This window comes from Trichosurus vulpecula, chromosome 3 (assembly GCF_011100635.1).
Source record: "Trichosurus vulpecula isolate mTriVul1 chromosome 3, mTriVul1.pri, whole genome shotgun sequence".
Lineage (NCBI taxonomy): Eukaryota > Metazoa > Chordata > Mammalia > Diprotodontia > Phalangeridae > Trichosurus > Trichosurus vulpecula.
In genome coordinates this window covers 115,203,495-115,215,828 of record NC_050575.1, presented here as the reverse complement: position 1 = coordinate 115,215,828, position 12,334 = coordinate 115,203,495, and the positions used below count along the sequence as shown (strand labels likewise).

Here is a 12,334-nt window from a genome sequence, read left to right as displayed (position 1 = left end):
CAGACCTGGGGCCCGGGGCGGGCAGGGGAGGCCGCGGCGGCCGAAGCGCAGAGTCATCCGGGGGCTGGGGAGGCCGGGCCGGCTGGGAGGAGGTAGGTAGGGAGGGAGGCTGGAGGCGAAGACCCTCGGCCCGGGTCCCGTGCCCCGCCCTCATTCTCGCCCCCCACCCTCAGCCGGGAGCCCCAGCCCGCTCCGGGGCAGCGTCTCCCGGGGAGACGGCGGGACGCGCCTGACTGCGGGAGGGCTTCTCCGGGCTTGGCCTCCGCCTGGGGACGAGCAGGCCTGACCCAGCCCCGAGGCACACACGTACACGCTCCGGCACGGCCATGGAGACGCCGTGAGCATATGCGTGAGTGTGTGTGTGAGCCGTGCACGAGTGGGCAGAGGCACCTCCGCGTGCTGACATTGCAGGGACACACACCCAGCGATGGACACTCGGGTAGCCGCGCACCCCACTCGGGCCCACGCAGATGCTGACACACGGTGACCCCGTGACCGCCACTGACGCAGACACAAACACAGACAGACAGGAAAGCCGGCTGACAGTCCCCCGGGACCCTGATTTCCACCCCGAGAGAGCCAGGCTGCTTGTACACCCGTGACATTAACGCACATGTGTACCGTGCTTTAAAGTTTATCAGTGCATTTGCCGCAACAGCCCTGGGAAGGAGGGGGTGCGAGCGTTATCCCCATCTTGCAGATGAGAAAACTTAGGCTAACGGAGATTACGGCTTGCTCAAGCTCACACAACTAGTGAGTGGCAGATTGTGCCCACGTTTCTGCCCGAGTCCGAGACCGCTGCCGGGCTCCTAGTTGTGATGCTCCCCAGCCTCCCTTCCTCTCCCACCGTTCACTACACCCACAGACACCCCTTCAGGAGGACTCAAACCAATTTCCAGGGCCGAATTTCTCTGGTAAATCAAAAACTGGACACTTGGAAGCAGCCCCAGCCGTCCTGGTTTACTCCCCACTAGTCTCTCTCCAGCCTAGGCTGGATTCGGGAGCTTTACCTCAGTAGTCTCTCCTCTATCCAGTTCAAGGCATCCCCATTCCCTTTTCTGCCATTCTTGGTAGCAGCATTTCCCAGTAAAGAGACCCGAAATTACCTCCAGGGAGCAGAGTTAGTGGGGACAGCTGGCCCAGTTTAAATACCTGGTTATTGCCCTGAGCCAAAATGTTTCCCTCCCCCACTGTGAACTTGTATCAGGGAATTCAACACTGTTTGAGTTTGATCTGGCCCAGCTACCACTGTCATTGTGTCTTCTGCATGGTATTTATTTGCTTCCTCCTAGTCAGGGTTGATTAGAATTTGTGTTTGGGATGATAGGAAAACAAACTTTGCTTGGACAAAGCTTATAGACTATCACGGATGATTGGGATCTTAGAGGCCATCTATCTAGACTTTTACAGAAGAGAAAACTTGAAACTGCTTCTTAACCTCCTCAGTTAATCTGTGCCACCAGAATAAGAACTGTGTTTCTCTCTGGTGTTTACTATTTACACACAGGTAAATGAAATGAAGATATCAGGTAAATGAAGGAGTGTTTCTAAGGGGCCAGTGACTCTCTTTCAGATTGCCCTGGCCAGCTTTTATGAGGATGGAGGTGATGAAGACCTTGTTTCACTTTCCCAGCCAGCACCCAGTTCAGTGTCCAGAGGCACAGCTCCCAGGTAAGTACCAGCTTCTAATCTTATCAATCCACATTAAATGAATTTGTTTTCTAGGGCTTTCCATTGGGTTCCTAATAAAGTCCAAATTCCCCAACCTAGTATGAAAGACACTCTACAACTTAACCTGCAGCCATTTCCAGCATTTCTCTCTTAGGTGAATTCTGTTCCCCAGACAGACAGTTCTGTTTGCCATTCTTTAATATGTCCTGAGTTTTTCCTTTGTTTCAAGCTGCTTTCCTTTTCCAGGAGTCTATTACCACCTTAAACTGCTCACCTTCCCACCTACAAACATAAACATTTTCACTGCTGCCTCTTGAAGTCTTTCCCCTTCAAGTTCTAGGTCCCCTGACACTTCCTTCATGCAGATCTTTGCTGTCTTCAGCATCCAGGCATGATCTTTGATTCTCCCTTAGGGACCTTATCATTTTGCTTTTTTTTTATTTAACCTATTAAACTATAAGCTCTAGAAAGAGAGAATGTGTTTTGCCAGTCCACCCTTTGGCTCCTGCCTCTAGCACCTATCATAGAGTCTTGCAAATACATCAGGTACTCAATAAATGTTTCTTATTTGTATAGTTCAATTAATGATCTTCAAAATATGGGGTGGGGCTACATTATTAGAGGCACCTGTGTGGTGCAGTGTGTAGATCTCAGGCTCTAGAGGCAAGAAGTTTAAACTATGCCTCAAATACTAGTGGTGTGACTCTGAGCAAGTCACTTAATGTTTCTCAGCCTTAGTTTTTCATCTGTAAAATGGGGATAATAATACTACTTACCTCAGTAAGGTTCTTGTGACAATCAGGTGAGATAAAGTATAAAACTCTCCACAAGCCTTAAAGGGCTATATAAATGCTAGCTATTATTATTATTATTATTATTATTGTTATCATAGGCTTTCAAAAGTTTTATCCTTTTATCTGTATTGGAGTCAATGATAAGGAATAAAAGGAGAAAAATCTAAGTTATCTTGAAGTTAGCTAAGAAAAAACCCTAATCTGCACAGAATTTTTCAAATCACATATTTCTTTTAAATGTATTTATAAATATGAATGTGGAAAGGTTTAAGTACTGGGGTTCTGCCATTATAAAAAATAAGTGAAGTTAAATTCCCTGTCAGAGGAAGTGTTAATGCAGGGGCTGGAGGACAGTCTGGTAGCATACTATATGGGGATTCCTGCACTGACAGCATATCATTTCTAAGGTCCTTTTTACTCTGTGCTTCTCTGAAGTGTGGTATCCTTGCTTAGGGTCATCCCTAGGGTATCTGGGATCAGATTAAAATGAACATCAAAAGCATCCTTGAAAGGAGAAAAAAAAAGTCCCCAAAGGGCATAGTTTGCAGCTGAAAATATGTGTGTGGAAAGAACTCCAGGTATTCCCTCCCTCTCCAGTGAAGTGGGGGGCCAGATTTGTGAAGTACCTATGTTTATGAACTTTCAAATGTTTTGAAGTCATTAGTTGGCAGTGCTACTTTTGTCCACATCTGCTGTCTTGTGAAGGTACTGTTCAGTAATCTGGTTCCCAAAGAACTTCAAAGGATGATTTGTGGACTTCCTGGTGGGAGGGAAGGAAAGGGAAGGAAAGGAAAGCATTTATGTAGTACCTACTATGTGGCAGTCTCTCTGCTTTTACAAATATTAACTCATCGATCCTCCCAACAACTTGGAAAGTTAAATGCTGTTATTATCCCCATTCTACCCCAATTGAGGAAGCTGAGGTAAGCAGGTTAATGAGTTCACCCCTGAGTCATACAGCTAGTTACTGTCTGAGGATAGATTTGAACTCAAGTCTTGTTGACAGCCCTTTATCCACTGCTCCACCAGCAGAAGCATATGCATTTTCAGTAGCTGCTTTGAAGAACAGACTAGCCAGGTTCTGTTATGGCCTCCTTCACTTGTGCTCACTAATGTATATTTTGGACAGAAAATAATACATTTTTGTTTAAATTATTAGTGCATGTGTGCAAATAAAGTATCCACTTAACCAGAATAAATGGTGCTACACAAGTATGCACTCCTACATGCACACATACACACACTCACTCACACTTGTTTTCTCTCTCTCTCCCCCCCCTTCCTCTCTCCCACTCTTCCTTTCTCCCCCTCCCCTTCTCTGTCTTCCCCCTCTCTTCCACCCCCAACATATCCAAAACTAAAATCATTATCTTTTCCCCCCCAAGCTCTCCCTACCTTCCTGTGAAGGGTACTACCATCCTTCTAGTCCCGCAAGCTTAAAATTTAAGTAGCATCCCCAGTTCCTCTTCTCTTTCACTCTTCTTATCCAGTCAGTTGCCACGTCCTGTTTGTACCTTTGTAATATCTCCTCTGATACTCCTGCCATCCTGCTACAAGCCCTCATCACTATTGCAGTAGCTCACCAGTTGGTCTCCCTGCCTCAAGTCTCTCCATATCCACCACTTAGCTGCCAAATTTACCTTTCTAAAGTGCAGGTCTAACAGTGTCATATTCTCCCCCCCCCCCATTCATATCAACTCTTATTACCTCCAGGATCAACTATAAAATCCTATGTTGGCCTTCAAAGCTCTTCGTAACTTGCCCCCCTTCCGCCTTTCCAGTCTTCTTATGCTTTATACTTTCTCCTTAAACTCCGGTGACATTGGTCTCCTTGCTGTTCCTCACTTAAGATAATCTGTTTTTTGACTCCATACATTTTTGCTCCCTGTCTCCCATGCTTAAAATGTTCTCCCTCCGTATCCCTGCCTCCTGGCTTCTTTCACATTTCATCTTATACAAGAAGCTTTTCACAGTCCTCCTTAATCTTAGTGCCTTCCCTCTAAGTAGTCTCCAATTTGCCTTGTAGGTACCTTATTTGTTCCTAGCTGTTTACATGTTGTCTTCCCATTTGGACTGTGAGCTGCTTGAGAGCAGGGACTATGTTTTCTTTCTTGGCATCCTCAGTGCTTAGCACAGTGCCTGGCACGTAGTAGGTACTTAATATATGCTAAGTTGGAAGAAAAGCCCAACTTTGAAGTTTTGTTAGAAAGTAATGTATGTGAAATAGAGTAATGTGAAATAAATCTGGAAAGCTAGGTTGGAGATAGATTGTGGCCTAAATGCTGAATCAGGGAGTTTGTATTTTAACCTCTAAGCAGTAAGAAGCCACTGGAGGTTTCTGAGCAGGGAGAATGACATCAAAAGCCAAGTATATAAGGTACTGTGAAGGTTGAATTAAAGAGGGAGGGACTAGAAGCAGAAGGATCAGTCAGGAAGTAGATGGTGTTGGCAATTTGAATGGATTGATGTTGTAAGAGTAAAATCAGCAAGACAACTGGGCAATAAATTGGATATTGGAGGAGGAAGAGAGAGATGGGAAAAGCAAACATGACAAGGACATTTCAAGCCCAAGTAGAAGTGGTCATAATAATAGAAATACAGGATTTTTGGTAACAGCATTGGCTTTGGAGAGGGTGAGTTTGAGGTGCTTTGGGTAAAGATGGACAGCAACATTTGGAGATTTGAGACTGAAAGTGCAAGGAAAAGATTAGGGTTATGTACATAGAATTTAAGAATCATCTGCATAGCAGTGATGACTGAGTGTGCTGCAATGGATGATCTCAAGGGAGGCAATATAAAGGAAGAAGAGATGAACCTTAGCAGATACACTTAGGGGGTGGTAGGAGGTTGATGAAAATAGGAGAAACTGGAGAGAGAGCAATGATATAAACTAAGGTAAGAAATAGTCCCCAAGTGGTTAAAGTCTCAGAAGTTATAGAAAGATGAATGAGAAAAGACCTTTGGATTTACAATTAGGAGGCCTTTGGTGTCTTGAGAGAATCTTTTCAAGTACAGGGTTTGGGTTGCAAGACACTCAAGAGTGAAAGATGGTGAAGTGTATAAAGCAAATAGAGAGCACTCATTCTTTGTAGTTTCACAGTGACCGGGATAAAAGATAATGTAGATTGATAACTCGAGGGGCTAGCAGCATTGGGGAAGGAGCCAGTAGTTAGTTTGAAGACTGGTTTTCTGTTCATTATAATACAGATACAATTTTAAGCCTCTTGATAAAAAATTCTGTCTTGAGGAATGGACTTAGGGATGGAGGCCATTGGCCAAAGTAAATGGCTTTGAGAGAAAGAGAGTATTTGGAAGACTTTAGTATCACAGACACAAGATTTGTTCAGTCTTTTGAAGAGGGTTTGAGTTTGACTGAAATCTGACAAAACCTCCTAATCATGAAATATGTTAGTGAAATTTATCTTTCATGAAAAGTCATAGAAACATCATCACTGAAATCAATTGGAACTGTCTTGGATGCAAGCTCTGGGGAACTCAGCCAGTCCTGGCAGGGAGTTGACTCGCTGACTCAGTCCATCATTGTCCTCTTATTTCTAGGGGATAGAACCTCAGCGATTTCTGTCACCCAGTTGTCCTCTTTGTTGTGAATGTTTGGTCTTTCCCTCCCTCCCCCCTCCAACTCAGCTTGAGATTTCTTTCTACTGAAACAATTCTTTCCTCTGTATCTATCCTTATTGGTCTGCATGGCTTGTTTTTTTTTTCCTGTGTTACAATGAAGCTGATTTTTTTCTTTATTCCAAAATACTGAGGAAAGATAGTCTTTATCTGTAACTTGGACATCTGAGAAACTCAGAGCAATATTTCAGGACAGGTTTGTACTAGGAAAACTGCATCAGAATTATGGAAAGTGAATTAAACTCTTCTTACGACTAGTCCGGCTTGGTTTTGTATATATTAATAGTGGTGTTGTGAAGCATATTTTTTAAAAATACTAATAAACAATTCCAACACACTAGAAGTAAATTATTTACCTGGTATAGACCCAGGTTTTGTGAGAGCTTAAATTAAGGTGCATATTTAAAAGGGGTAGCATTACTCCTCAAAATAGTACTTCTTCATTGGTTCTCTCATATGTCCCTTGAGAAGAAAAATATAACATTGTTTTGAACAGGATAGGGACAGAAACTGCCCTTTCATTGATAAAGACTACTCTCCCTTTATTCCTGTAGCTCAGCACCTTTAATGCAAAATATAGTCTTAGAGGAATAGTGATGTCAAACTCAGATAGAAATGGGGACCACTAAACCATACTCAAGGATCCTATGGGCCACATTTTGATTTAGAAAACCACATGTTAACATTATCCGTGTTTTATTGTATTTTTACTTATTTTGTTAAATAATTTCCAGTTATATTTTAATCTGCTGTGGGCTGGCAGGGTTATGGACTGCATGTGTTTGACACCTCTGGTCTAGAGAACTAAAAGGTTAAGTAACTTGCCTATAGTCAGCCAATATATTGGGGGTGAAATTTGAACCCATGTCTTCCTGACCTCAAGGCCAGGTTACTATTTACCACAGCATACAGCCTTTTTGAGCTGACCTTAGATAGTATCAATACATGGGCACGTAACACAAGAGCACTGATTCATGGGTTTGAATCTCACCCCTTTTTCACTTGCGAGCTGTGTGACCTGAACAAGTCATTTAGTCTTTCTGAGCCTAATCTGTTAAGTGGGGATAATAATTTTTTAACTACCTGACTCATAGGGTTGTTGTGAAGAAAGTGCTTTGTAAATGTGAGTAGTTGCTATTATTTTTAGTAATAGTATTAGCTAAAAGCAGAGACTAGACCATGAGTTAAGTTTTTTGTTTTGTTTTGTTTTTTTGGTGCTATGGACCTCTTTCATAGTCTGGTCAAGCCTTTGAACCTTTTATTAGAAGAATATTTTTAAACAAAAAAAAATTTTTTTTTAAAGCTTGCTCATCCCAAATTAAGAACCCACCCCTAGGGGTGTCTAGGTAGCACAGTGGATAGAGCTCCAGCCCTGGAGTCAGAAGGATCTGAATTCAAATCTGGTCTCAGACACTTAATAGCTGTGTGACCCTGGGTAAGTTAATTAACTCCAATTACTCTCCCCCCCACCCCCCAAAAAAAAGAACGCATCTCAACTCTAGAAGTTGGAGCTTGGCATTCTTTGGTACAGAACATCATTTTATCTCCTTTTGATTCTCCAGTGACAACAGGGTGACATCATTCAGAGACCTTGTTCATTCCCAAGAAGATGATGAAGATGATGAAGAGGGTCAAAGGTGAGTGAATTTTTATTAAAATATGCTGTTAGTCCTTTGAAAAGTGCACACTTTTGCTGTGAGACCTACAGCTAATGTGGTCCCATTGCTACATCCATAAAGTAATCCAGTTAATTATCATTCAGTATGTGAGATACTCCTTCTCAATCTCTGTTCCCCATAAGTTCCTATGTCAGAGAAGGTCCTTTCTTGCTTACATATTGGTCACAATCTCCTGTTTCTCAAGGTTCTGAGATAATTTTATAAGGGATTCCATAACCTAGTAAGCAGAACTTCTTAAATAGGCACGCCCTGCTTAGTGTTATTAATCAGTTCTGACAGGAGACAGTGTTTCAGAAGGGACAGTTCTGTAGAAATAGTGCTGAAGCAGAAAGGAAGGAGGCATAGGGAGATAGAAGGAGGGAGTCATTTAGCCACCATCCTGAATCACATCATAGTGGGCCTTAGTGTGGGGTGTTAGTTCCAACAGTGTTATTGCAAAGTGCTGTTGGTTGTAGTACCACTAAACAAACTTGCTGTACTTGAATACAAAAATGAACTGATGAGATCACTTTTCATATACTTTGGTTTGTTCATTTTTTCAGTAAACGCCAAACATGTACTATATGCAGAGGGCACTCTCTTATGCTGGGGAGAATACGATATGGTGGCTGGTAGGGAAATATTTTGACTCCATGGTTACTGCTTAATTGGAAAGTAAAGTGAAAAATCATAGCTTTAGATCTGGAAGAGACCTTAGATTCCACCGCCAATTTACAAGTGAAGAAAAACTGAGACCTGGAGAGATAGAAAAAAGTTAAATGACTTGACCAAGGTTACACAGGTAGCAGATGAAAAGCTGGGATCGTATAGGATTTCTGACCATTCGCTTTGTGATCTACAAGTTCACTGAAGAACCATAACCTTTCAGGGATGGATAGAGTCTAAGGGACTTAAGACTGGGGTCCCAAGAGGAGGGGAAAATACTTGTCCAAGGTCAGATACTGAGTTAGTGATAGTGTTGGGTCTAAAATCTGAGGCCCTTGACTCCTGCCTTTAGCGCTTTTCCGACTATACTGGTTACTAAATCTGCTTTAGAACCTTCCCATGTAACATGGTGGGATTGAAAGAACATTGGATATTGAGACGGAAGGCTTCTGTTCCTTATCTTCACTCGTCTACTTAATGCTTGTGGGACCTTGAGCAAGTCATATAACTTCTAGCCACAGTTTGCTCAGCTATCAAATGAGCCAGTTTGAACCAGATTACCTCAAAGGTGATCTTGTCAACCATAAATCCTCTGGTCTTTCCTTTTAGGGATAGAGACTGGATCTGCTATCTTATTGGTGGAGGAAGTTTGCTGGGAATAACTGTGTCTACAGCATTTCCTCTGCAGCTTCTCATGTTAGAAAGTTGCCCTTGGAAGCACCAAGAGATCCATTGATTTCCCAGAGTCACATATGTGTCACAAGTGGGACTTGAGCCAGTCTGTATCAGAAGGATCTTAACCTGCCTTTGAAGCCAGCTCTTCTATTATTCTATGCCTCCTCTCAAGCAGACATATACTTTAGGTTAACAAGTGAGCATTTATGCTAGGGCTTTGAGCGAAAGCACATTTATTACCAATACCTACTTTTCCATTCCCCTAGTCCACTTGCACACAGTATGCCTTCCCCAACCCCCCACGATACCTTCCCTCAATACTCTGATCTTGACACCTGCCTTCTAGCCTCAGTATTTCACATTGGAAGTGAACCTGGTGCTTTTGTGTTAGTCTAGCTTTTGCCTCATCCTCACCACCAGAGGAACAAGTCAGAGAAATAATTTAGCAGTTCAGGTTCCAAAGGCAGAACTGATTTTCATAGCTGGCCAGTTGTGTGCTGTTGACAGAATCACGGAGTGGAACAGGACACAGGAATGAAATGATCTCTGACTATTGGCAAGCTGGCAACTTTACTTTCCAGGCCATGGCTCAAGGTACTGCACAAACTGAAATGACACTGCTGCACTGAATCTGCCCCAACTTCACGTCATACTTTTTTTTGCACCTCTAATGCACTTATTTGATGTTGTATATTTAACCTATGTTGCTGTCTTATCCCCATCCCAGACTATGAGCTCTTTCAGGGCAAGAATCATATATAAATCTCATTGCTTCCAGTGCCTAGCATGGTTTTCTGTATGCTAAAGTCATTTACAAATATTCATTGTATTGTATATAACAAGAGAGACCCTTATCTATTGAAAAACCCTGATCCAAAAAGTTTCTGAATTATCCTGTCTTTGAGAATGAAGTAAATAAAATCAGGATGTACCCCTAACCTCACTGATCCCGTCTCTTCATAACATCCTGTGTCCATACTGGTCAGAGCTAGGGACTGAGCTTAAAAAAAGGTATTACTGTGTAACTTCTCTGAGCCTCAGTTTCTTCATCTGTAAAATGGGGATAATACTTGTGCTTCAGAGTTGTTGCAAGGATGAAAATGAGATAACACTAATGAATTCTTTTAAATTAGATTCCTAGCTTATTGAAGGCAAAGCCTGCATTTATTCATCTTTATGTGTGTATGTGTGTCCCCAGCACGCACCACAATTCTCTCTGCCCCATGGTTTATGTATTGAATTTGAACAGTGATTATAGCATGTATTTGTATCATACTTTACAGTTGTACAGTGTCCTTTGTAATTAAGAAGCCTGAATTTTAAGTTCTGACCACGATGCTCACTAGGTCTATGACTTGGGCAAGTCATATAACTTTTAAGCTTTAATTCTTTCAATCTTGAGATTAAGATAGTAATACTCAAAGTGCTTCCATCACAGGGTTAATGTGAGGAAAGTGCTTTGTAATCTTATTTTTGGTAATCTTTACAGTCCCATTAGATGTTAGTTCTTGTCAGATTATTTCATGTGAGTCTTACACGGCTGTCAGATAAGTAGGGCAAGCAGTATTTTTCCCAGTCTACAAAGGAAAAAAGTGAGGCCCAGAGAGATATGACACATCCAAGGTCACATAACTGTTTGGTGGTTCCTGTTTCTCCTGTGCCGTATGGCTTCCCCACATATCTAGCATTACTAGTATAAAGCTGCTTAAAAAGTTCTGAATCTAATTCCTAACAGTCATTTGGTTCCCAAACTATACTCCCTACTAACTCAGCCCTGTAGCTGTCTCCTGGAAAGTTATCAATCAAATGAATAACTAAATAATAACATGCATTTGCATAGTGATGGTTGAAAAGCACTTTCCATACATTGTTCATTTGATCCTCATAATTGCTCTGTAAGCTAGGCAGGGAAGGGGTTAATATTCCCATTTTAGGAACTTGAGGTTCAGAGAAGTGAAGGGAGTTACCAGTAAGTGATAGAGCTGGGATTCAGACCCTGTTGATTACAAGCCCAGTGTATGATCTAACCTTCAATGTCAGAGGCCTTTCTTCTATGCAGGTTTTACGCTGGAGGCTCAGAGAGAAGCGGACAGCAGATCGTTGGTCCCCCAAGAAAGAAAAGCCCCAATGAGTTGGTGGAAGATCTCTTCAAAGGTGCCAAGGAACATGGAGCAGTGGCTGTTGATCGAATGGCCAAAAGCCCTGGCGAGAGTAGCAAGCCAAAAGTGAGAAGTGGGGTCATGTTTGCTTCCTGCATTGAGAACTGTTTTCTTTTTGTAAAGGAGCCCTTCATGATAATAACTGTCACTTATCTTACGTTTTATGGCTGCACAGCACTCCATGTCCCTCACCTCTCTTGATTCTCACAACAGTCCTGTGGGGAATGCAGGGTTAATCTTCTTAGCCCTGGTTTTCGGATGAGGAAATGGGAGGCTCAGAAAGATGACTTAACTTGCCCAAGTTAACTGTTTTCTTTTTGTTTCTAACTGCTAGGATTATCTTTTTTTTTTTTTTAGTTACAGCCTTTTCCATCTTGGAGAAGAATATTAGAAGTAGAATCAGTAAGCATTCATCAAGTGCCTTCTCTGTGCTAGGCACTGTGCTAAAGCACTGAGGATTCAAAGAAAGCCCCCCAAAATAGTCTCTGCTCTCAAGGAGTTCACAGTGTAGTGAGGGAGACAACTTGCAAACAATTATGCAAAAAAAATGTATACAGCCCCCCATCTAAAATGCATTGTTTTAGAATCACAGAATTGGACGGGACCTTAAACAGCTTAGAGTTCAACTTTCTCCCTAATGAAGAAATCCTGTCTCTCTAGCGTCCCTGTCATGTAACCATCCGGGCTCTGCTTAAAGAACCAAAAGGGTATAATAGAAGGAGCACTGAATATGAATTTAGAGAATCTGGATGTGGATTCTGGCCCTGCTACTTAAATGTGTTCAGCCTTAGGGATCGTCATATAAACTCCATGGACTTTGATCTGTAACACAAAGCGATTGAGCTGGATGATAGCTCATTTTTGCTCCAAGCTCTAAGTCCTTTGGTTCTGTGACCTTAAGTGACAGAAAAGATATTACCTCATTTAGATAAATCATCAGACAGTGCTAATTGTTATAAAGTTCTTCCTTAGATTGCTCTCCTTTAACTTCTAATTGTACCTAGTTCTCTTCTCTGACTGAATAAATCTGATTTCCCATCTCTGTGACAGCCTGTCAAATGTTTAAAGACATTAT

At 42.2% G+C, this 12,334-nt stretch overlaps 1 protein-coding gene across 1 annotated transcript in view; it reads left to right on the top strand.

Moving 5' to 3' along the window:
- NSFL1C (NSFL1 cofactor) overlaps nucleotides 1-12,334 on the top strand; it is a 36,893-nt gene that overhangs the window by 194 nt on the left and 24,365 nt on the right. The window contains exons 2-4 of the mRNA XM_036752797.1: nucleotides 1,574-1,671; nucleotides 7,664-7,738; nucleotides 11,160-11,325. Of these exons, the coding sequence (XP_036608692.1) occupies nucleotides 1,574-1,671; nucleotides 7,664-7,738; nucleotides 11,160-11,325 (339 nt within the window). The remainder of the gene's footprint in view (nucleotides 1-1,573; nucleotides 1,672-7,663; nucleotides 7,739-11,159; nucleotides 11,326-12,334) is intronic.